Source organism: Paroedura picta, chromosome 3 (genome assembly GCF_049243985.1).
Source record: "Paroedura picta isolate Pp20150507F chromosome 3, Ppicta_v3.0, whole genome shotgun sequence".
NCBI lineage: Eukaryota > Metazoa > Chordata > Lepidosauria > Squamata > Gekkonidae > Paroedura > Paroedura picta.
The window spans coordinates 118,208,312-118,233,018 of record NC_135371.1 but is presented as its reverse complement, the minus strand read 5'-3'; the positions used below and the strand labels follow the sequence as shown (position 1 = coordinate 118,233,018).

Genomic DNA, 24,707 nt, shown 5'->3' with positions numbered 1-24,707 from the left:
AGTGATCAAAGGCTCTCACCTCCTCATATGCTGCTTGCTCCATCTGTCTCCATACAAGTGTGAAACATGCCTGTCAGGGAATTGCTGGTAACTATCTATCCCAAGGCTAAGGAGTCAAACTCAAAATTCCATTACATTGCCATATCTTACAGTCTAAGAGCCTCTTGGGGCGCAGAGTGGTAAGGCAGCCATCTGAAAGCTTTGCCCATGAGGCTGGGAGTTCAATCCCAGCAGCCGGCTCAAGTTGACTCAGCCTTCCATCCTTCCGAGGTCAGTAAAATGAGTACTCAGCTTGCTGGGGGGTAAACGGTAATGACTGGGGAAGGCACTGGCAAACCACCCCGTATTGAGTCTGCCGTGAAAACGCTAGAGGGCGTCACCCCAAGGGTCAGACATGACTCGGTGCTTGCACAGGGGATACCTTTACCTTTACCTTTACCTTACAGTCTACCCCACAAAGAAGAGTGTTTTTCCCTTCCGCATTCTGACACAGTCGCATCCTGGTCTGCAGAACCAGAATAATGTCAGCTTTTTCAGGTGGGGGACAAAACAAAGTTTGAGTCCAGCGGCACCTCTAAGACCAACAAAGTTTAATTCTGGGTATAAAGCTTTCCTGTGCATGCACACTTCATCAAATACACCGACACAGTTTCCCTCAAACCTAATAAAGCAAGAACTCACTTATACCCAGAACTGAGCTTTGTTGGTCTAAAAGCTGCCACTGGACTAAAAGCTGCCACTGTGGCCGAAAAGACCCTGGCCCTGGTTGAGGCCAGCCGCATTTCTTTCAGGCCAGGGACTGTGTTAGTATTTGAAGATCTTAAAGTTCTTCTGGGGGCTACTGGGAGAGGCGGTCCCTTAGAGATGCAGGGCGCAGACATGCATATGGCGGGGGCCCGTGGGAGCCCTGAAGTGGTGTGGTATGGGAAAGGGGGTCTGGACTGTCTTCTCAGCTCCTACTGGCCTACATGAGGCAACGCCACCATAGTAGTAGTAAAGTTGGGGGAGGGAGCAAAAGGAGGGCTAAGGATGTGGAAAGTGATGTCATTTCCAGGAGTGTGACAAGGAGGCATGACCAGGTGACATCACTTCTGGGGCTCCTCAAAGACTGAAAAATTATTTCAGGAGCTCCACAGTCAGAAGGCTGAAAAAGGCTGGCGTATAGCCTTGCAGATTAAAACCAACCAGCAACCAATGTAGCTGCTGAAGGGTAGGTTGTATATGGGCTTTCCATGTTGTCCTAGTAAGGACCCAAGCAGCTGCATTTTGTACCAGCTGTGGTTCCTGAGTCAAGGCTAAGGATAGACCCACAGAGAGAGAGAGAGAGTAATCTAGCCTGGAGGTGACCATTGCATGGATAACAGGCTAGGTTTTCCGGGGTCAGATAGAGCACTAGTAGTTCACTTGGTGAAGATGGAAGAATGCCTGGCGTGTCACTTTCTAACCAGCTTGTTATCTATAATAAAATAACCCAAATAAATCAACAAAAGCCAATTAAATCAACAAAAGTGAGCAAGAAAGTTTTCACTGGAAGACTCAGATTCGAATCCCTACTCTTCCATGGAAGCTTCCTGGGTGACCTTGGGCTTGTCATGCACAGGGCCATTGTGAGGATTAAAATGGAAAAGAGGAAGTGTAAGCTACTTTGGGTCCCCACTGGGGAGAAAGGTTGGGTGTAAGTGAAGTAAAAAAATAAGTCACTTCCTTACCACACATTTGCATTTGTAAGCACAAATCACTCCAAGGCTGTGGAACTGCTGCTTTGTGGGGAAACACCTCTATCTTAAATAGGCCACCTATATTTCCCTGGTTGTGGCAGTATTGTCTCCTCAGTCTGTATCTGGATTGAGTTTCAATTTATTGACCCTCATCCACCCCTTCACACCTCCGGATACATCCAGTCAGCCACCTGATTCAGCTGAAGAGAAATAAGAGATGAATGCCTCACTCCATATCCTTGAAAAGCCTCTCCAAGCAATTTCTGGCAGATGTTAAAGAGCATGGGGAGCAGGACAGAGCCCTGCAGTTTTTAACATGATTCTAAAATTGGGTACCTTGCTTGAAAAAGAGATAAAGATACTCTTATAGTTTCCTTATTGCCTCCCCCTCACACACTGGCAGTAAAATGTATGAGGCAAAAGCGTATTATTACTAAAGGCAAAAGATGCCACACTGGAGGTTGTAACTGGGAAACATTAGCTCCAGTCCTCCCAAAAGGTGAATATACAGTTAGTGTGATATATGGGAGGCTGAAACAGAGAGGTACCTTTCAATCTAGTGTTGCTCTTATCTGGAAGCATAAGGAAAAGTTATAATCAGATAGTGTACAATATAGCCCATGGAAAAGTAATTAAGTAGAAATTGCACCAGATCTTGGGAGAACACAGATACTGGAAAGGTGACATCTTTCTGCAAAGCTGCACCCCGGTGCAGTTAGAGGGCACTAAAGTGAACTTCTGCATGTCTTTGGGATCTGTTCTTCTATGACTTTTTATTTCTGTCCCTCTGGCTCTCTGTCACGTATTATTAAAGAGCTGATTTGTACATATCCTCTAGCAGTAGGTTTATCTCAGTAAAGAATCCAGGTTAATATTTGAAAGGCATCTTGGTCATCTTAACATAGGTGACGATGACCTTTGATACTTAGGCCTTTCGGATTAATTTAGGAGGGATATAGGAAGGCAAGGCAGCAGGAGAGAAAGGCACGCAGGCGCTGTCATTGCTCCCTATGGCTGTGGCCTGTTCCGGTAGTGCCAACGAATACAGGAACTCTGTTTAGGAAGTGGTTTGTTTGCACACAGGCTGGAAGGGCTGTTTGAACTGACAGGCAGGAAGTGAGGGTGTAGCCAGCACGCAGTCCTGAGCAGACAGATGGCCTGGTGTGCCTCTCCGGGGGCTAGGATGTCTCTTTCGGAAGCAGATACACCCTCTGACCAAGAGCTCGAGGTACTGCCTTTGTAGGGGGATATTGGGAGGCTTGGAATGAGTTTGATCATCCCCTCCCTGCTTTGGAGTAATGGGGAGGGAAAACGGGATAACCTTGCAAGTTCATGGTATCTCAGAGGTATATTTCTCAGGGAGTGAATAGAGAAAAGCAGTGCCCTAAAATCAATAAAGCTGTAGTGGGGAGGGGAAGGAATCCAACTATAAACAAGGAATTAAACTGGGGAGAAACACCACTGAACAAGTATAAAATGTGTTAAAATGGGGTGCAGACATGCATCATGGAATGTGTTTATGGCTAGAGAACTCTGCAGCCTGGCTTAGAAGGAGCTATGTATGTTATAATACACCTTGCTGCACATCTGTCTATAGACACAAACTAAGTTATAGATGAATAACGTATGCATTCTGTGTACATCATTGGGGGTAGTTACTTACATGAAAGGCAGAAAACATAATTGTACAAGAAGTTGGAAGTATTGCGCATGTAGTATGTGTTGCAATACATGGTGTGCCTGGATTTGGGGAGCTTTTTCTGCCCTCAAGTCACAGCTGATTTATGGTGACCCTGTGGGTTTTTAAGGCAAGAGACCTCGAGAGGTAGCTTGCCCTTGCCTGCCTCCGTGTCACGACCCTGGTAGAGATGAAACAAAGAGCCATTCTCAACTGCTGAGGCTGGGCCTAAGGGTGGCCTTATTGACTTGCAAGGAGATGAAATCTCCTATAAGTGCTATATATACACAAAGTGACATCTTAAATTTACAAAGCACAGCCATGTAAGTAATAACACTAATGTATAACTTTTTTTAGGGGGGGGGGCATTGTCTTACATGCAAGATCTGTTTCCTTTTAGGGAAATGTGGGGCCTTGTATTCCTTCCAGCAGAGGTGTGAGGGCGATGTCACTGAATAGTGGGAGGAAAACAGTTGTGTGGATTACCATAGCACTGAATGTCCTCAGCACCCATTGCAGCTAGGCCACTGCCTGCCCCAAGCAACACAGCATCCTGGGAACGTGTTATCAGTTTCTGCAACGTGGAGCTTACCTTTTAAAAAGATAAAATTTGCTTTTAGCTTTAGAATGAATTGGTTAAAGAGTGCTTGTAACAGGCAAAGGGAGAATGAGCTGTTTTCCTCTGATGTGGTTTCCTCTGTTTTAGGCTCCTGCTATCGGTGAGTTGCTTTTTCTTCCAATGAGGCAAAAAGACAAGATCTTGTGTTCACTTATGTTTCTCCCATTTCTAAACTAAAACCAGCCTAACTAAAACTAAAAGCAGTTTTGATGAGAGAAGGATTGTGTTTCCAGTCTATATTTTATGCACATAAATCCCTGTGAGTGTTTTAAAAGATAAATTATGCATTGGAAGATCTAATCACAGATTCCCAACAAGCTTTGACCATTTGATAATCTAGGGCTTTTCTGCATGCGATAGATATAGTGAAATGCTTACCTAATGTAGGTGTTATATTCTGCCTGCTCCGCATGATGTTGCCCACATCCAGCGTCTGGCCAGCTGACAGCTCACTATATCCTCCATTTTAAAGTGCGAGTTGGGGAATCACATAACGTGGATTCACCAACCTAAAAAGCACTAGCTTACAGAAAGCAACCAGCAGGCAACCAGCAGAAGGAAGGTATGGAGGCTCAAACACGCTGTCCCACCCTCACACCCGCCTCCCTTTCCTGGTTCCTGGGGTCGGGAATTTCTTTTTAAAAATGGCAAACATCTTGGGGCAACCAATAGGTGTACAGATGTGTAGGCGATGCCAGAAATAAAATAATATTTTTTCAGAGTTATAACACAAAGTATGCCTCTCGAAAGTTTCTCCCCCCCAAAGCAGGAACAATATTAATTTTTAGATGTATCAAAGGACTCATGGTCCCATAAGGGGAGGCGTTAAAAACACTACCTATTATTCCATGCATAGGCATTGTAACGGAGAAGTATGAAGTAAAAAAAATTAGCGGGCATCATGGGACCTTCAGACTGTTGGAGAAAGGGGATTGGTTGCCTGAATTGATTGACAGGTTGAAGCGAGTTGCATATAAGGTGCATTGGTCTCTTCCGCAATTTCCAGCAGCATATGTGGAGGGTGAGATGCGTGAAAAGGCGGCAGACAAATGCGAGATGGCAAAAAGGTGAAGATGGGCTGGGAAGCTTGATAAAATTTAGCGTTTTGCCATTCAGCTGGCTTAATGTAATTTTTACTGATATGCAGAATCTGCCAATGAGTATGGGCTAGAGTAGGTGGGATACAGTGGGTAGAGAAAGGTGTGGTAGAAAAACTGGGCACCAGGCCTTCTTCTGTTTGTTCTGTCTACAGAGGAGCTGTAAGCCCAAGTCTGGATTCCATCTAAATCATTCCCCTAGAGTTGTTGGGTGCAGATGCTAACCTTCCATCCTCCCCACAGTGCTAATTCTGCAGGAGAGCATCTTAAATTTGGAAATGTTGCAGGCACAGGGGGTATGGGATTAAATATTCCCGGTATTACATCCCTAATCACATTAGTGGCCCACATGGCTGCTTTGGAAGAAAGAGAAAACAATTGCAGGACATTCAGATCACGGGTCTGCTGTACAACTTCTGGTTTAGAGCCACACTTTGGTTTTCTATTTAGGAAGGAGGTACCTGGCTGACTGTCCTTTAAATTCCAAATACTGCCTTTTCCTTACTCTACCTGCAGTATAGTATAGTCGTGATGTTCTTGATAGAGCTTTGGAGCAGCTGAGTTTGTTGTTGTTTGCCTGGTTGACAGTCTTGATCACAGAATGGTTGAGCTGTGTGCTTCGCATTCTAATGTGTATTTATTTATTTTAATGTGTATCAGACCCTACTTCTCTCCCCAGTGTTTCCTCTCTTCATAACAACAACCCTGTGAGGTAGACCTAAGATTACACAGTGAACTTCCTTGAAAGAAGGTGGATTCAAACATGGATATCCCATATATTAGTGAGACATTCTAACCATTACACAATGCTGGCTCATTAAGCATATGATTTGGATGAGGGATTAGAGGGGGTACTTATTAAATTTGTAGACAATACTAAACAGGGAGGGGTAGCAAACACAACAGAAGACAGAAGCAGAATGCAGGATGATCTTGATAGGCTCAAGAAGTGGGCTGAACTGAATAAAATGAAATTCAATAGGGACAAATGTAAAATTCTGCATTTAGGTAGGAAAAACCATAGACACCAATATAGGATGGGGGAGACTTGTCTTGACAATAGTATGTGCAAAAAGGATCTAGGAGTTATATTAGACCATACATTGAACATGAGTCAGTAGTGTAACTCAGTGGCTAAAAAGGCAAATGGGATTTTGGGCTGTATCAAACGGAGTATCGTGTCCAGATCACGGGAGGTGATGGTACCGTTTTACTCTGCTCTGGTTCGGCCTCACTTGGAGTACTGTGTTAAGTTTTGGGCACCACAGTTGAAGAAGGATGTAGGTTAACTGGAGTGTGTCCAGAGGAGGGCATCAAAGATAGTGATTTGGTTTGGTGACCCAGATGTGTGAAGAAAAGTTTGGGGAGCTTCCACGTAGAGAATGGAGCAGAGTTGTTCTCTCTTGCCCCGGAAGGATGGATCAGAACCAAGGGGATGAAATTAATGCAAAAGAAATTCCGCCTAAACACCCGAAAGACATTCCTGACAGTTAAAGCGGTTTCTCAGTGGAACAGGCTTCCTCAGGAGGTGATGGATTCTCCATCTTTGGAAATTTTTTTTAACAGAGAAGCTGATTCTGTTAAGGTTCAAGGGGGTGGTGGTTTACAGTGGATGATAGGGTTGTGGGTATTCTGCACAGTACAGGGGGGTTGGACTAGATGACCCAGTAGGTCCCTTCCAACTCCATTATTCTGTGATTTTATATTTTGGGATGTGTTAACTATTGTGTAATAGGAGCTTGTTCAGCATAGCAAAAAGGAAGAGCTGCCTATTGAGGGATAAGAATTAATGCTTAAAACTTGATGTCCATTCCTGTAATCACCTTTTTGCCATTTTCCCTTTTACAGAGTGACCCAGGCAGCTGGTCTGTGTTGGAGCACCTGGGCTTGGACCAGAGCTCGGATTTCTCAGACACCAGTGTGCAGCAGAAGTTAGATGAAGAGAAAGAAAAGATTAAGCGTGAGATCCGCAAAGAGCTGAAGATCAAAGAGGGAGCGGAGAACCTACGCAAGGCCACTACAGACCGTAAAAATCTCTCCAATGTGGAGAACTTGCTCAAGAGCTCCAACCGCAAGCTGGAGGCTCTGCACCACCAACTGCAGGATCTCAACGCACACATTGTGGTCAAAGACCCTGAGGAGCTGGGGGGTGAGTGTGCATTTAATCATGGGGAGAGAGGAAGTCAAGGATAAGTCTCTGCAGGGAACCACAGGGCAGGCAAAAGCACAAGCTCAGCGTGGGGGTGGGGGTGGGGGTGGGGGTGGGGGCTGTGACAAGGTGCATAGCCCATAGCCAGCTGTCAGTGAATGTAATTCTCTTTCTGGCATTCTGGGGATTCTGTCTGGAGAGAGTTCTTGAGACTGAAGAAAAGACTCTTAAGCTATGTTATGATGAACTCCCCTTATTAAAGGACAAACAAACCTTTCAAAAGTACGTCTGATGGTAACCAATCTGGTAGTGTTTGCACTTGTCCCTGATCTGGAGGCAGCCATTTCAAAGAGGATGGCTGGTTTAGCAAAAGGTGGACGTGAGTACAGAATCACCCCTATGACATTAGGCTGGCATATCCACTTGCATTCCAGAAAGGTTTTGTAGCAGATGGAGAGATAATCTGTTTTGAGTACAAATTAATAAAAGACTTTAGTACAGGCTGTTGGATTTGTAAACCTGGAGAGTAAAGGCATTTATTGATGTCATGGTTTGTCATTGCTGTGTGAATCATGCCAGTGCCTCACAGTTCATCTGGCCATTCTTCAAATGCTTCAGGGAAACCATGTTCAGACACAGGCCAAGTCCTGCAGAAGTAAACTCTATTGTGCAGTGCCTTCCCTGTGACTTTCTGTGTTAAAAGTGTCATACTTTCCTTCTCTTTAGTTATTCGGGAATCATTCTTGCGGCTGTATTCACTTTCAGATGCCATGTGGGGATATCTGGAAAACTTTATCACATCTGGGTTTTGGGTGGAGTAGTTTGGAAAACTGAACTGAAAAATGAGTAATCTTCATAGTCTGTAGTCCTTCTTTGTGTTATTTGTGGCATTTGATCAATTGCAGGAGTATAAAAATCATATATTGATACCTGCAATTCATAAGAGCCGGAGCAAAGCCAAGAAGTTGCATGTGAGAGAGAATCCAATTTGGTCTGCTGAGCATTATTTGTTTATAGCTGTTCCTATACATCCCCTCCTTAGTCCACTGGAGCCTTTTGTCTGGAGTGTGTGAAACCTTACACTTCAGAACACTGCAGCACTTGTTTGTTTGTTGCTCCCTGCCTTCTTTTATTCCAGCCCCATTTCCTAAAGAACCCCAACCTTGCTATTCTGTGATTGTGGTCAGAGAGAGAGAGATGAGTCTCCGGCCACCCACTATTGCAGAGAAGGGCGAAGGAACAGTGGAGCCCATGGGAAAAACAAGTGGACCTGTCAATATGTAGCAGCCCTGTCTCCCTTGTCTGATTCTTAGGTCTCTGTTTTTCTACAGCAGCCTTTCTCAACTTCTTTACTGTTGAGAAACCCCTGATACATGCTTTGAGAAACCCCAGAAGTGGCATGATCGTGCAGAATATGGTTGGGAAGCAGAGCTGTACACGTGCCCACCTGGGGCCCCTCCCCTTCCCACTCCATCCAGGCCCAAAATTGGCCATTTTGGGAGTGGGAAGGGTCAACATGGGTGGGAGGGTCATACCACCCGATAAACGTTTAACAAATTTTAAAATATATTAAAAAATAATTAACTCCCACCCATTAGGGAAACCCTTTGAGGGGTGCCAGGAAGTCCCGGGGATTCACAAAGCCCTGGCTGAGAAAGCCTGCTCTAGAGACTCCGATCCAAGACAGCTCATTCCATAAAACTGGGACTACCCCAGAAGCAGACACAGCAGTCTGTGACTGTGCAAGAGGAAGTGGTTGCTGTTGCACCTGACAGGCCACAGAAATGGGGGAGGAGGACGGAGCCAGCTTAGGAAACAGCTGAGCTAAAAGAGCTCAGGGCCTGGGTGCAGCCGTTTCCTTTTCATCAATAAATCCTGTAATAAAGAGTTGGAGCCTCAGGCTCAGAGCTCCTTCCAGATGCAGAAAGGTAGCCCATACTGCCTAGAAAAGTTGCAGTTCTCGCAAAAGGGCAGTTCCCTGGTTGACGGCATTCAGTTTTGGCCACTGCTGATGATTTGAGTTCTGGATGGATTATTGATTTGATCCAGTCACAAGCTTGTCCCCATTTAGCTCAGGGATTGTGGTGTTTTCTTGCTGACAAGGCTGCAAGTGTTCTTTATGACTGGGTGTTCTGAAAATCTAGGATTTATTCACTGGTGTACTGGCTTTTAAAATCTGAGCTGCCCCTTTTCTTTCCTTCCAGCTGGCTTGCTTTGCACTGCATGGCTCAGGAGTGAATGCCAAGTAGTTCTGGCAGCCTTGTACAACAGCAGGCTACTAGTCCAATAGTCATTCTTTGTCCTTAAAAAAAAAAACCAAAATGAGGGAGTGTTTTGCCCATACTGTTGCCTAACACTAATTCCACATGAAGTCGATTAAGGACCAGGATGTTAAAAGACAGCCTGGAAATTGCCTTGTGCCTTCAAAAAGGGTTGGGGTCTGTGTCTTCAGTTAGAGTTTCTTCCCCTGGCAGCAGAGGCTGGAACAGAATAGAGGGAGAATTATTTGTTCAGCTTGATGGAATAGGACCTTTTGCAGTCACGTGCTGATATACTGTGGCCAGAGGAACATGTTCGCTTTGAATCCCAGCTATGCTACCTGTGAGCTGAATTCAGTTCCCTTTCAGCTGCCACCCTCCTGACAGCCATGGTGTTCTTGGGCAGAGAACATGGGGAGAGGCCCCTCTTTCGGGGCAGCCCACTGGACCACATTTTACACATGCTAATGTCTTACATTTTATGATTTAAAGAGCAGTATCTTCCTGTTGTCACAGAGATCCTCTGAGTTCATACTTCCATCAAGGCTCAGATAAAGCAGGCAGTGGTTGTTTTTGAGATGCAGCTGTCCAATGGTGATTTTTAAAAAAAAAAACATTAAAATTGCTTTATATAAGAATGTCTTCATATTTTTCATTTGAAAGATGGAATGCTTTCTTATCCAGAATGAGAAATTTATTTTCAACTGTGTTTTGCTGATGTTTTGTGGTTTGTGTTTAAAAACTTTGTATGCATTAGTTTTATTTTTTAATAAAAAACAAACTGTTTATTTAAAAAAAACAAGAACATCTTGCTTTGTTATTGTATACTAATGACAGAAAAGGTAAGACTGTGTAGATGTATTTTTGTCCCAGATGGTCTGTGCCATTAACCTTATAAAGCATCAGTACAGGATATCTTTCCCTTGGTACTATTTAATTTGTACATCATCCTCACTGCGTCCTGTTATCTTTCCAGTTGCTCCCCAGTCACCAGGCAGCCTGAGCCGGTCAACAGCCACCAAGAACCGCATAGCTGGCCTGGAGAAGCAGTTAAATATTGAGTTGAAGGTGAAACAGGGGGCAGAGAACATGATCCTGATGTATGACAATGGTGCTGCTAAGGTGGGTGTGCTGTCCGTGACACTGTTGCTTGCTCCACACTGTCAGAGATATTTGAGTACTAAAGCATCTATCCAATCAGATTAAGGAGGTGCTTGTATCACTGTGCCCAGTCAAAGTTGGTTCAGATATTGCACACCTGTTTCATATTAAATCCTCCTTTGGACAAAGACTGCAACAGTGTGCTGAAGCAATACCCAAACAATACCCCAAGTTCACATCTGTGAATTTTGGGAAAGGAGACATTCTGTGACTCGTTTGGATTTCTTATATCATGATCCCATATTGTTTCAGTATATGGTCTTTTATGACTTAAAAATTAAAATTACCTTGTTTTGATACCTGCAGACTGCAGGAGTTTGTTTGTTTTTTAAACTCCATACTGGAAACAGTTTTGTTTGAGGAAGCAAGGTGTCTTCTGTTTCAAATAGACTCCCTTTTCAAACTAAAGACCAGTGGTACTACCGATGAATGTTTTTCCAGCTCTTTGAGCAGTTTGCAGAGAAATGTGGGGATTGGCATTATCCTAAGCCCTGGGTGGCAAGTGTTTGTGTATTTAAGTTATAAAATACACAGGGAGCGAAATGGGTGAGTTCTGCCCTTGGGGACTGGTTACATTCTAATGGCTCGTTCTCTTCTCTTCTCCTCGGTAATCACACCCCACCTGGTCTGCCCTCTAGGATCGGAAGCTGCTGCAGACAGCTCAGCAGATGCTACAGGACAGCAAGACGAAGATCAATATAATCCGCATGCAGATCCGCAAGGCTGTGCAGGCTGATGAGGTGCTGCTGAACGTGGAAGATGGGCAAGGTGAAGGAGAGGATGATGAAGGCAGTGCTACCTGTGCCCTACAGGCTTTCTCAGTACTGGCAGGCAGTCACTCAACAAAGGCCAGCCTGCTTCCCCTCCCCCCTTCAGTCCTCAGATTGTCCTTCAGGAGCTGAAGCATACTTTCTGGAGAGATTTTAGAAACCCCTCTGCCCCGCCTTGGCCCTGTGCCAAAGCCCAGTTTGCTCAGTCTTGGGATTCTCTGGGTTCCTTCCCCCAGCAAAGTCTCGTATCGCATGCAGAAATACCTGCTGCTCCCTAATCACAAGTGTTGGGACCTAACCATACCCATGGTACTTTCAGGTAATACTGATCTGAGTGCCATAGAGCTGAGGATAGAGGAGCTGAGGCACCACTTCCAGGTGGAGCATGCTGTATCTGAGGGAGCCAAGAATGTACTGCGCCTGCTGGGCTCCAGCAAAGTTCAGGACCGCCATGCCATCTCTGAGGTAATGGGCAGCAGTTCTCCATTGGGGAGAGGGGGGCAGAGCATAAAATAGCTCGTTTTTCTTCCCTATGACCTACAAGAAACATAACCTATAATAGTTTTGTAATAATCCAGTTCCCTTCTCCCACGTATATTTTCAGCTTTGAAATTCAGTGTTAATATCATTGTTGAAAGGAAAAACTTTCAAAGAATGGGACTGCCGTCAACTGTTCAGCACCATAATTATGCCATATATATCCTCATTCTCATAACCTGAGCTAGGCAGAAGCTGATCACAAAGGCTGTGCATATCTTTTACATGCTCTTCTTTGTCATTATGCAGTTCCCTGGCCCGCAGGACCCAGTTCTAGCCACTGCAATCCATTGGGAGGTAGATCTGGATAGATTATTGCAGAAGTGGCCATCCTGTGGCTCTCCAGATGGGCATGAACTTGGTCCCTTGGCTACAGATCATGACCCGTTCCTCCAACGGGTCATGATGTGGAGGGAGTAAAGGGCAAACCATCTCCAAACATCCCCTGCCTGGCTGCCAGACAATCCTCATATCTTCTAGCTACACTGCAGACACGCCATAAGATAAATAAAATAATAATAAATAGTTAATATCAATGGGGAGTTGGTAATGCAAGGTGGGGAGATGGATGGAGAATAGAACAGTACTTGAACCTGAACCATCTGGCCTTCTGCTGCAGGCACAGACCAAGTTGAATGAGTCGAGTCAGAAGCTGGACCTTTTGCGCCACTCTCTGGAGCAGCGTCTTGGTGAGCTGCCCCAGGATCACCCCAAAGGCTGCATCATCAAAGAGGAACTCATCCTAGCCTCGTCTCCTGCTTTCAGTGCTCGCAACGCCACCACCTACCAGCACAACCAGTACAACACCCTTTCAAAGCCATCCCCACTGACAGGTAACTGCATTTCCAATTAACTTGGCTCGGCTCAGTGTGCTACCCAGCCCCTCTCAACTCTATACACCGGGGGTAGTCAAACTGCAGCCCTCCAGATGTCCATGGACTACAATTCCCATGAGCCCCTGCCAGTAGTCCATGGACATCTGGAGGGCTGCAGTTTGACTACCCCTGCTATACACTGCCAGAATGTTCATTACGATCCGCTCTGCTTGGAGTCAGCAACCATGTTTACTTTGTAACTTTACACACACCCCCTGCAGGTTTCTCTCCTTCACTTAATAGGTAAAATGGGTATGACTCCTGGCTCATGTAATCATAATACTGAGCTAGTGACTTCTCTGCTTTGAAAGGGGTCCAGCTGGTGTTGTTCCTGAATCCTGAGCTTTCTTCTGTTGACAGGCACTCTGGAGGTGCAGTTGTTGGGCTGCAGTGGGTTATTGGAGCTTGTCCCAGGACGTAGCCGTGGGTCTACCGTCTCTCTGCCTTGTAGCAGCCCTGGTGAAGCACGGCCCTCTTTCATGAGCCGGAGTGGGCGAGGTTTGTACAGCCGGAGTGGTAGTGTAAGCGGCAGGACCACCATCAAATCTGAAGATATCAGCAGTAAGTAGTCTTGTGGGTTTAGTGGCACTAGAGTGAGGGAAGAGGTTGAGTGCTGTGGGTAGGGGGAAAGTACACCAGTGGCTGCTCGCTTTCTTTATTCAAGCCATTTGGTCAGCATTAAAATCTGCATTTTGCTGCCTCCCGCTTATCTGCTGTCCTCCAAAATGCCAGTTTATTGTCCTTCTTGTTCTCACAGATGAGGTGAGTGCGGTACTGAAGCTAGATAATGTAGTTGTAGGCCAGACAGCCTGGAAGCCCTGTGGCCTGCAAGCCTGGAACCAGATTTTCACTGTGGAGCTGGAGAGGGTACGTACAAAGACTTCACCTTTCCATGATATTTCTGTAGGATACAAGGGTTAACTCTAAGGCTTTGGGAAAGTATATAGAGTAGTCATACTAAGCCCCTTACTTGGTGTAAGTTCTCCTCAAACATAACTCCAAGGTTAGGAAGAAGGATCAAAGGTCAAATACTGATCAGATAGGGAAAGTTATCATCATGCATGGATCGTCAAGGCATTTTGACCTTTTAACTCACCTCCGAATATACTCCCTAGCACTGACCGTGAAACCTTTATGATAGTCTCCAAGAACTCTGTTCTTCAAGCATATAGTGAAGGAACCTGTTCACCCACTGTGCCTTACAGATGTGGGTTGGGACCTGGTATGGCGGATGTGGGTACAATTTGGAGTCATTATCTACTTTGTGACAGATAGCTTCCTTTCAAATCCACACTAGGCAAGAGAGTTGGAGATAGGCGTATACTGGCGTGACTACCGCAGCCTCTGTGCGCTAAAATACCTGAAGCTAGAAGACTTCCTTGACAACCAACGGCATGAAATCCACCTGGAGCTGGAGCCACAAGGCACTCTCTTGGCAGAGGTAACAAATAATTGAAGTCACTTGGGGTTGATCGGAGGCTGTGGAATGAACCTTTGGGTAGTCAGATTTTGTTGCTGACTATGATTAGGGGAAAAGGTAGAGAGAGATAAATACTATCCAATGAGTTCTGAGGCAGTAATACATTCTCTCACACAGATGAAAATTGAAATATGACCAGGCTTTTTGCCATAAAGTGCAGGACCAGTTGGTTCAGTTATGTAGCCTCTAGAGCAGTGGTCCCCAAACTTTTCATCACTAGGGACTGGTCAACGCTTGACAATTTTGCTGATGCCCGGGGGGGGGGGGGTAGTCTTTTGCTGAGGGATGTTGCTGCTGCCGCCTGAGCCCCTGCTCCACTTGCTTTCTCACCGGTGCCCCTGACTTCCCGCCGCCCACTGCGGGGCGCTGCCAGCAGCAGCTGTGCAGTGCCATGCCAAGGGGGAGCCCCAGCCATGGCAGCCTCTGGACAGCACCAAGGTGAGCCAGCGGCAGAGGGGCAGGGCAGACACTGAGGCAGCAGCCGGGGAGGAGGACAAGGAGGAGCCGCGGCCCAGTACCGACTGATCTATGGTCTGGTCCCGGTCTCCAGACCGGGGGTTGGGGACCACTGCTGTAGAGAATTTCTCCTCATCCTGCTTCACAATAAGCATAGGGCAGTGTAGCATTTTAAAATGGAGGTAAAATGAGAGACCCATGAGATTCCTTCCTTCCGCTCATTTGGGTGTCAGCATCTCACACTCCCCCCTCATTCCCCCCCCCACCTGTAGAATAGCCATCTTCTGCCCCACTTCCTCCTTGCCCCTGCTCACTGACCACAGCACCAGCAGGATAGGAGCAATAGTGGTTCCCACTCCCCCCCCCCCCCGTATGCTTCTCTCTCTTCCTGGGCTGCCCAAATGATAAGGTAGCAGGCAACTGTTCCTTTCTTCCTTTGGCCTAAATCTCACAACATAGTGTCATGAGAGGTTGTTCTTTTCAGCCGAATCTTAAATTTCCTTTTAAAACTTTGCCACCTATCTGTACATGTCCCCATTCTGTGTGGTTTTAGATCTGCACAGGAGCCAAGTTCACAATTGGAGGTATGATTATAAATACCATTTGAATGCAATTGATTATATTCTTCAGTTTGCCTCTCCTTCTACAATCACTTCTGCTCCTCATCTTAGCAGGGAAATAAGGAAAAATATATAATCATGTTGCAAGGTGAAAAGGTGGTAATAGGGCATCCCAGTTTTTTGTCCTTTGGTTGGGAAGAAGGAGGAAATAATGTATAAACACAAATGGGTAAAGGATTCAGATTTATTCTTGCAATCTGAATAACATGCCAACTGCATAATTTTGAGGCTTTGAAAAAGTGGAGTAGATCCACTCACTCTGGCCCAGGAAAAGGTATACAATGGCTTCTGTCACCCACCATCTGTGCAGAAGTAGCATTTGTTTTCCTTTTAGTTGTTTGGACTCTGTGCATGGATTTTTTTAAGTGAACACAAGACTGGCTGTCTCCAATACCATGTCTACTTCCCAATCTATTTTATGGAGGCTGAATAGTGCTTTTTATAGTGTCTTTAAAAAGAACCATGGTGAACTCTGTTCCCAGCAATAAAATATTTTGTTTCAAGTGATAGAAAAATATAATGTCACAATAAAAATTCTGTTTTGGGAAAGAATGTCTGGAGTCCATACAACAGCTATCAAATATGCAGTTAAGAGATTTTAAAAAGATATGCAAAAGCTCTAAAAGAGTCTTATTTTTCTTTTGAAGAGTTCTTTTGTCAATTAGATAAATACCAAAATATAGTTTATTCATAAACTGGATAATGTTATTTTGACAATGCTTAGTTTCTATTGGCTTCCACAAAGAGTTTGTGTTACGGAAATTTATTTTTGTTTATGGTTAACGTAGGCCTTGAGATACTACCCAGGAGACAGTTGCAGTGTTGAAGTCAAAACAACTCAGCTTCTGTTGTACTGAAACAACAAGCTCTGGCCCTTGTGGGCCACTGGATAGAGGACTATCTAGAGTTCTTAGTGATCCCAAGGCTTAACACACAGTTAGCAGGCAAACCTGTCAGTTTTTTCTTACCTCAGACTTCAATGTGAGAGGTCATAGATCAGGGCATGAAGGTCTCCTTCCCTGAAAGTAGCTCCCTTTTTAAGAAGGTGAGAGAGCAATGAGCAAAACCCTTTTCCAGTCTGGAAAGGAAGCACTTCCCCTATGTTGCTGGGTCATGGTGAAAGCAGAACTCATCCTTCTAGATGCCCAGTCCCACTTCTACACCTGGCCCCATCTTGTGGCTTGCACAAAGGCCTCTGCCTTGAAACACTTTTGTATTGTGCTAATACTGGTGGAAATTGTTTGCCCAGGGCAAAGTCCAGCTTCTCCCAACTCCCTCTTGCTGCAGGTTACTTTCTTCAACCCTGTTATTGAACGCATTCCCAAGCTCCAGCGGCAGAAGAAGATCTTCTCCAAGCAGCAAGGTAAGGAATAAGGACTGTCAGGAGGGCAGTTTCAGTCATTCCAGCCAACTCTTTTCTAGTCTGCTGGGGTGCTTCGCTTACGCAGAGGATGGCTCTACACCACAAGAGAGAGTTGTGTGTGTATGTTGCTCTACGTGCCCCACCACTCTTCCCAGATCTCTCACAGAGATGTTGTTTGCCATCACAAGCAGCATCAGTCATAGTTTTGCGAAAATTCCCTCTCTGGCTGCCTGGGAATCAGAGCTTTGACTGGCAAGGAGCCAGGGTTCCCCAACCGAACTGGAGGGAGTGGAGGATGGAGAAGTTAGCTCACTACTTGGTTCCTGAAGGATAAATCACGACTCCCTTTCGAGTTGGACCTGCTAGAGCAGGGGTAGTCAACCTGTGGTCCTCCAGGTGTCCATGGACTACAATTCCCATGAGCCCCTGCCAGCATGGACATCTGGAGGACCACAGGTTGACTACCCCTGTCCTGGAGCACACAGTGGATTGTTGCAGCTTCCAGGGATGATTTTAATGAAAGGTTTCCTCCACAGTGATTGAGCCAATTTTAAAACATTTTATTTCAGTAGACAGAAGAGAGACACAGAAAGAAAATGAGCAAATAGATCAATTGAAAAGAAAACATATTTTTCTGACTGAAGGGATGTTAGTGTGCCTCCTTGGCTTTCTTGAAGCTCTGATCAAATGTGGGGGACAAATCTTCCATTAAGTGGCAGATTGTTATGCATGAATTTTACTGCCATTTTGAAAGCGAATAGTGTCCTAAGGCCACTTGCTATGCAAAGTTACTGCAGATTAAGACCTTTGAAACCAGTGAGTTTGTAACTGAAGTGAGGTCACAGTCCTTTTTCTTCATCCTTATGGCTTGCTAGCCCCGAGGCAATTGCATCCCAGGTGACAGTTCTCCTAGTAGAACCAGTGGCTTAGGGTTGGGTGCTTCAGCGTCCAAAGCAGCTGTTCGCACCCGAAGCAGCCTAGTTATTGGTCTCAGGTCTTTTGGAAGTGAAGCCATTCATGACCAGGCTACTAAGTGGTTTGCATTAGCAAAGTGTGGGGACTTCCCTTCAGCATTGGTCAGTGTGCCTTGTGCATTCCAGTTGGCACCTTTAACTTGTTGTTCCTGATCTTGGGCTTGTTGGCGGCCTGGGTATCACTGTACATGAACTGATACGACTGTCCCCCGCCCCCCCCCCCATCTCTCTCAGGGAAGGCTTTCCTGCGGGCCCGGCAGATGAACATTGACATTGCCACATGGGTACGGCTCCTGCGACGTGTCATCCCCACTGCCAACACCACGGGTACTTATAGCCCGTCAACACAGATGACCCCGACATCTGGCTCAGAGAGTAGGCACAGTCTCAACTCAGGGTGAGTGTCCTCTGTGGCTGGTGGGCAGACAGTTGGCACTCCAAAGAACCCCAGCTTCTGCCGCAAGCTTCGATATTTTGAGTGACTACTTTCCCCACAGTTATCAAGGTCTAGGAGAGGAAGGTTTGGGGTAGGAGGTGCAGTTCTTTTGCGGGGGCAGTGTTGATGCAAATACTCCATCTTCTGTCCCATGTAAAGCCACATTCCCAGACTTTTAACCAAAACTACCTCTGTTTTCACCCTCACTGTGACCTGCTCTTTTCAATGGAAGCCAACAATATAAGGATTCTGCTTTGTTTTATTGGTGTCATAGCCATTCAAGTTCCTAGATTTCATGACAGCTGCACTCCAGGGCCCAGGTCACAGAGCAATCACAGCCCTTTTTCTGAGCAAGCAGTGGCCTTTTCGCAGGGCTCAGACATTTTTCTGAAGTTCATATGCTGTCCTGCCAGGAAGCAATTAGGTGCGGTGAGGCCTTCATGCTTTAGGGACATGGACACAGCCTGCCACAGCCGTTCTTCCTGTGATTTTGCCTGGATTCTCCAGACTGCCATTTTCCCTCTCCAGGGACATTGCCATTGAGAAGCTGAGCTTGGAAGGAGACAGGGCACAAGTGGAGCACGTGGACCAGGATGACAATGAACTACCCAGTAAGCTCTTGTTGGTAAGTGCCTTGTCCTTGGTGTGGTTGTCCAGGTTTTAGTTCTTGTTGCCTGTTGCATAATCTCAAGAATGTTGCTTTCATCTATTGTCTTCAGGCCTCTCTGAATTGTTCATTTTCTTGTTTCTTCAGACTTCGCAGGTGGGGGATGAGATTCCTTTCCAGGTGGAGCTGGGCCCGGGAGGTGTGGCCAAAGGGTCTGAGAGTACGTTTCACAGGTAGGAAACATGCAGCCCCTCCACCCCTACCCCCTACCTGTACACCTGCCTTATCATGCCATTTCCCTGTGTCACATTCCTACTGAAATTGCATGTCCCTGCTGTGGCCTGAATTTGCCCCCCTTCCATCTGAACTCCTCTCATTGTGTTGCCTCCTGCTCTCAATAGATCTTACCCGCAGCCCTGGAGACTCACTGGACTGAATCGAGGACAGTTACATCAAGAAAATACCCAGTCTCCTGGGAAATCAGTCTAAATTGCAACAATTGCACAGTTTTGCCTCTTCTGTCCTTCAAGAAATGGCTTCATTTTTGGAGATAACACATGCAGTATACATTGTTGCTTTAAAAACGTATTTGTTTCTCCAGGGTAACGGTGCTGTGGTGATTTGCAGTGCTCCCTGTAATACCACAAGCACTTTTGGGATATTGGCTTTTACCCGACAATACACTGTGTTATGCTGCATCTGCAAATCGGATTCTTATGGGAAGCCCAAGGCACAATGGGGAGAAACTGTCTCTCCCCGCATGTGTTTGTTTTTCTCCCCTGGTACCAGGGCTTTTGAGGGGGTTTGAATGGCAGGCATCTTTTGAAGGGAGGGAGAGAACTGGGGTTTGTTGTTTTATTTTAGTTTTAACTGAAAATGTTCTTTTATTGTAAGACATCTTGAACAACAAGGAAAGCTAGAGTCTAAATCAATGGCAGAATTTGAATGTGCAGAGAGGGCGCAGCACCAGGCTGCTTAAAGAATAAAATAGTGTTTATTCAGGAGAGAATAATTATATACAGAAAGAGGATAGACCTACTATCTAGTTATTGTTGTCTGCAGTCATTCTTCTGTTCAGTGAGGGAAGCTGGGACGAAGTATGTTCAAACAAGCAAGAAGTCAGCTGCCAATCAGGACACAGGAGGAGATAATTTGAAAATCATCAGAAAGTTCCTATCCTAACTATGCTAAATATAGCTCTCCTCCAATGCCCCCTGCAGGATACCCTTTATATTCTACTCAGCCTTGCACACTGCAGCTCTTGCATATTACAACATAAATAAACAAGTTACTACTACTGAGGCTGCATGAGATGAATGATAGTGGCCATGCCCCAGTTCTGTATTTTTGTTTGTTTGTTTGTTTGTTTATTTATTTATTACATTTATAGCCCGCCTTCCTCCTTGGACTCAAGGTGGGTTATATGTAAAAATCCCAACAAAACACCTCCCTAAAAACAAAGCAAATCCAAAATTTACAGAAATTGCAAGATTCCTTCTACCTCCCGCAGTCAGCTAACAAGGATGCGCTATTCTAGCAGGACCTGAGGGGAGCTCATTGATCTTGCTAACCCCACCTCAACCAATGACCTGGCAGAAGAGCTCTATGTTACAGGCCCTGCAGAACTTTGCCAGCTCCGTTAAGTCCTACAGTTCTCCAGGGAGCTCATTCCACCAGGTCGGGGCCCGGACCAAAAAGGCCCTGCTCTGGGTTGAGTCCAGATGTATCTCTCTGGGGCCAGGGATCACTAACAAATTAGTATGCGCAGAGCAAAGTGCCCTGTGGGGAGCATAAGAAAACAAGCGGTCCCTTTGATAGGTGGGCCCAAGCCATGGATGACCTTAAAGGTCAAAACCAAAATCTTGAACGATCTGGGCCAGAACTGGGAACCAATGCAGCTGCTTTGGCACAGGCTGAATGTGGGTCCTCCAAGGTGAACCAGTGAGGACCCTAGCAGCTGCATTCTGCACCAGCTGGGGTTTCTGGGTCAAGGAAAAGGGTAGGCCAGCATAGAGTTAATTACAGAAGTCCAGTCTAGAGGTGACAGCTACATGGATCATGGTAGCCAGACAGTCTAGGGGAAGGTAGGGCACTAGTAGCCTTGCTTGGTAAAGATAATAAAACTCCATGTGTGCTACCTCCATCATATATTTTGCACTCACCCCAGACAGGCTCTTTTATTCTAACTAACATGTGAAGAATCCTTCTCAGAATCTTGTTTGGGCTGTATAGGAGAGTAATGGTTCAGCCAGCCCCTTTACTTGTATGTGGTGCATATAGTAGAACCCATTAGGCCCATAGAATGGTCACTACTTTGTCCCTCTTGATCTCATGTATGTTAATACTAGTTATGATTATCAGATATTTTGCCTGAGTGGCGGGAAAACACATCTTTGATTGGCTCTTTTTCCCTCAGCGACAGCCTGAGAAAAACACCTCTCACTATGGAAGATTTTCAGTTTGTGGCGGTGCTTGGACGTGGCCATTTTGGCAAAGTAAGTACTGCATGTCAACCTGGAGTTCCAACCGTTTTCTCTCCCCTGGACTTCCAGGTACTGCCTGCCAGCTGCACAGTGTGAGGGAGGACCCACTTGTCTCTTGTTGAACCTGCTTTGGTCATTGAGCAGAGATAATCCTGTGGCCATGCTGATTTGCCGACCTCTGGAGCTGGCTCAGACCTGGTGTTGACCATGGCGGCACTAGGGTTCTCCCAGTTTGTTACTGGACCCACCCATCAGGCCGGCCATACACTCAATCTGGTTTTCGATGCTGGGATAGAGGTGGATCTGATGGCGGTTGATCCCATCCCATGGTCGGACCACTATGCCCTGAAGGCCCAGCTCAGGATACCACCCCCTCCATGTGTGGGCGGCGGGTGCATTTTAGCCCTCTCCGCCCTTGCCTCAAACTAGCTCCCTGGTATACGGGGGAGCTAAGGGAGAGGAAGAGGGAGGTGAGACAGCTAGAGCAAGCATGGAGGAAAACTCTTGCAACAAAACAGCAAGAACACCCTACCGTATGCTTATGAAGGCACATGAGTTGGTGGATAAGGCAACTAAACAACAGTTTTATGCTGCCTGTATCGTGTCTGTGAGCTCTCGCCCAGACCAACTATTTGACCATCCTTGAGGCGAGGTGCCAAAATAGTAGTCAGTTGGCATTTGGCTGTAAGGCATTAGCGAGCTTTTTCGCAGATAAGGTTTTGTTGCTCCACCAGGACCTTCCTGCCACTCTTGATACAGAAAGGGAACTGGAGGCCCCTTGGCCTTCGCAGGGGGATATGCTTGATGGCTTTAGGGGGCTCTCAGAAACCAAAGTGTACGAGTTGCTTGGGGGAGGGAGAGTGACCACCTGCCCTTTTGAACCCTGTCCATCCTGGTAGCTCAAAACGAGGGACCAGAGGATGGGAGGCCCTCTGGGAGATATCATCAACCTCTCCCTGTCTACCAGAGAGTTCCCAGATGTGCTGAAGGGGACAGTGATTCACCCTCTACTGAAAAAAAAGATCTCTGGACCTGCAGGACGCGGCCAGCTCCTGCCCGGTTTTGCACTTGGCATTTCTGCGTAAGGTAGTTGAAAGGACCTTGGCAAACCAGCTCCTGGCATACTTGGAGGAAGCGTTAGTGCTCGGCACATACCAGCCAGGCTTATGCCCTGTCCACAGGGTGGAGACAGTGTTAGTCACCTTGGTGGATGACCTCTGGCGCCAACTTGATCGGGGCAGTTTGACCATCCTCATGTTGCTCGGCCACATTTGACATGGTCGACCACAAGTTGTTGCTGGAGCCAGGACTTGGGGAACAGCTCTACAATGGCTGCACTCCTTTCTCTGGAACTGGACACAGAGGGTAGCTGTGGAGAAAGAGTTGTCGCACCCCTTTGCATTCCCTTGTGGGGTGTTACAGGGGTAATACTTTCCCCCACGCTTTTTAACATTTATATGCGCCCTCTGGCTCAGCTTGTCCAGAGTTATGGGCTGGGTTGTCATCAATATGCGGATGACACCCAGCTTTATCTCCTCATGGATGGCCACCCAAACTCCTCACCGAATAAATTTGCTAGTTGTTTGGAAGCTGTTGCTGGATGGTTAGAGCAGAGTCGCCTGAAACTCAACTCCTCCCAAGACGGAGGTCCTGTGGCTGAGCAGGAAAGGGATACGACAGGAAGCGCTGGAGTGCAACTTAACGTATCGGCCTCCGTGAGGGTGATTCTGGATGCCTCCCTCCCAGTGGAGGCCAAGGTCATAGGAGTAGCCCACATGGCATTTTACCATCTTTGCCAGGCGAGACTACTAGCATCCTACCTTCCCCTGCACTGTTTGGCCACAGTGATCCATGCAACGGTCACCTTCACATTGGATGTCTGCAACTCACTCCATGCAGCCCTGCCCTTGTCCTTGAACTGAAAACTCCATCTGGTGTAAAATGCAGCTGCTAGAATCCTCACTGGAACACCTTGGAGGACCCACATCCAGCCGGTGCTGAGGCAGCTGCATTGGTTGCCAGTTCTGGCCTGGATCAGGTTTAAGGTTTTGGTATTAACCTTTAAGGCCATTTGCGACTTGGGCCCTGCCTATCTGAGGGGCTGCTTGTCTCCTTATGTCCCCCTCAGGGCTCTTCACTCTGCCAGCGCCAATCTACTGGAGGTACCTGGCCCTAAGGAGGTTCGCCTGGCCTCAACCCGAGCCAGGGCCTTTTCGGTCCTGGCCCCACCCTGGTAGAATGAGCTCCCAGGAGAGCTGAGGGCCCTGACGGAGCTGGCAAAGTTCTGTAGGGCCTGCAAGATGGAGCTCTTCCACCAGGACTTTGGTTGAGGCCTCTCCATGGGATCCGGTCCCCACACTTACACCATGCAGCCCACATGGGGTGGCTATCAGAGGGGGATGAGAGAATTGTTTATGCCGATCTTGTTCCTGCTGTTATGGGGGTTTGGTTTTCAAGGAGTTATGGGGTTTTATTATTTTATCCTATAACCCGCGCAAAGTCCTTGGAGAAGTGGTGGGATAGAAGTCCAATATAATAAAAATAAATAACTAAACCAGAGATCCAGTTGAGCTGAATAGGCACCTTGACTACAGTTAACCATGTCTCGCTGGGGTTCTTCTTGGGGGCAGGTGCTGCTGTCTGAGCTGCGTCGGACAGGGGAGCTTTTTGCTATTAAAGCCTTGAAGAAGGGGGACATTGTGGCAAGGGATGAAGTGGAGAGGTGAGTCTGTCTAGCCGGGCCATGTAGTGCTTCTGGGAGGGCTGGGGGTCTGGCACGAAGTCTCCTTTGTGATTGGTTGATGCCCCTGGTACAGCACTAGTGTTTCATTTGGGGTACAACCTAAGCCAATATTGGGCTTGGGCAGTGTTGTTTCGATGAGGGTGCAATGGGGGAGCTATGAGTGAACGCAGGTTGAAAGGGCATGCTACATCCAGTGGCTCCAGACAGACAGTGTGGTGTAGTGGTTAAGAGTGGTGGCCTCTAATGTGGAGAACCAGGTTGGATTCCCCACTCCTCCACATGCAGCCAGCTGGCTAACCTTGGGCTAGTCACAGTTCTCTAGGAGCTGTTCTCACAGAGCAGGTCTCTTAAAGCTTTCTTGGCCCCATCTACCTCACAGAATGCCTGTTGTGGGGGAGAGGAAGGGAAAGGGGTTTGTAAGCCACCATGGGACTCCTTCAGGTAGTGGAAAGCAGGACACAAAAAACAGCCCTTCTTCAGTCAGGTGCAGGAACTCTGAAGCTGCTATCATCTCCTGCATCCCATCACTTGATTGGCTCCCACTATTCCCACTTCAGCTCCTGCCTTCATTGCTGCTCCCTGCCTTATTAGGGAGGACTTTTTTCAACCTTTTGGCCATGGAGGAGCCCCTGAAATATTTTTCAGATTTCGAGGGGCCCCAGAACTGAGCTGGAAGTGATGTC

At 46.7% G+C, this 24,707-nt stretch overlaps 1 protein-coding gene across 2 annotated transcripts in view; it reads left to right on the top strand.

Moving 5' to 3' along the window:
- Window positions 1-24,707, top strand: part of PKN1 (protein kinase N1) — a 106,211-nt gene that overhangs the window by 70,495 nt on the left and 11,009 nt on the right. The window contains exons 1-15 of one of the 2 annotated variants that reach the window (XM_077327371.1): window positions 2,817-2,946; window positions 6,961-7,261; window positions 10,496-10,641; window positions 11,319-11,448; window positions 11,770-11,915; window positions 12,607-12,820; window positions 13,223-13,423; window positions 13,620-13,729; window positions 14,160-14,303; window positions 16,706-16,781; window positions 17,990-18,152; window positions 18,720-18,816; window positions 18,946-19,031; window positions 21,215-21,293; window positions 23,912-24,003. In XM_077327371.1, the coding sequence (XP_077183486.1) occupies window positions 2,872-2,946; window positions 6,961-7,261; window positions 10,496-10,641; window positions 11,319-11,448; window positions 11,770-11,915; window positions 12,607-12,820; window positions 13,223-13,423; window positions 13,620-13,729; window positions 14,160-14,303; window positions 16,706-16,781; window positions 17,990-18,152; window positions 18,720-18,816; window positions 18,946-19,031; window positions 21,215-21,293; window positions 23,912-24,003 (2,060 nt within the window). In that variant the 5' untranslated portion in view covers window positions 2,817-2,871. Of the gene's footprint in view, window positions 1-2,816; window positions 2,947-6,960; window positions 7,262-10,495; window positions 10,642-11,318; window positions 11,449-11,769; window positions 11,916-12,606; window positions 12,821-13,222; window positions 13,424-13,619; window positions 13,730-14,159; window positions 14,304-16,705; window positions 16,782-17,989; window positions 18,153-18,719; window positions 18,817-18,945; window positions 19,032-21,214; window positions 21,294-23,911; window positions 24,004-24,707 lie in introns of those variants that run through there. The other variant, XM_077327372.1, reaches the window with a different exon arrangement.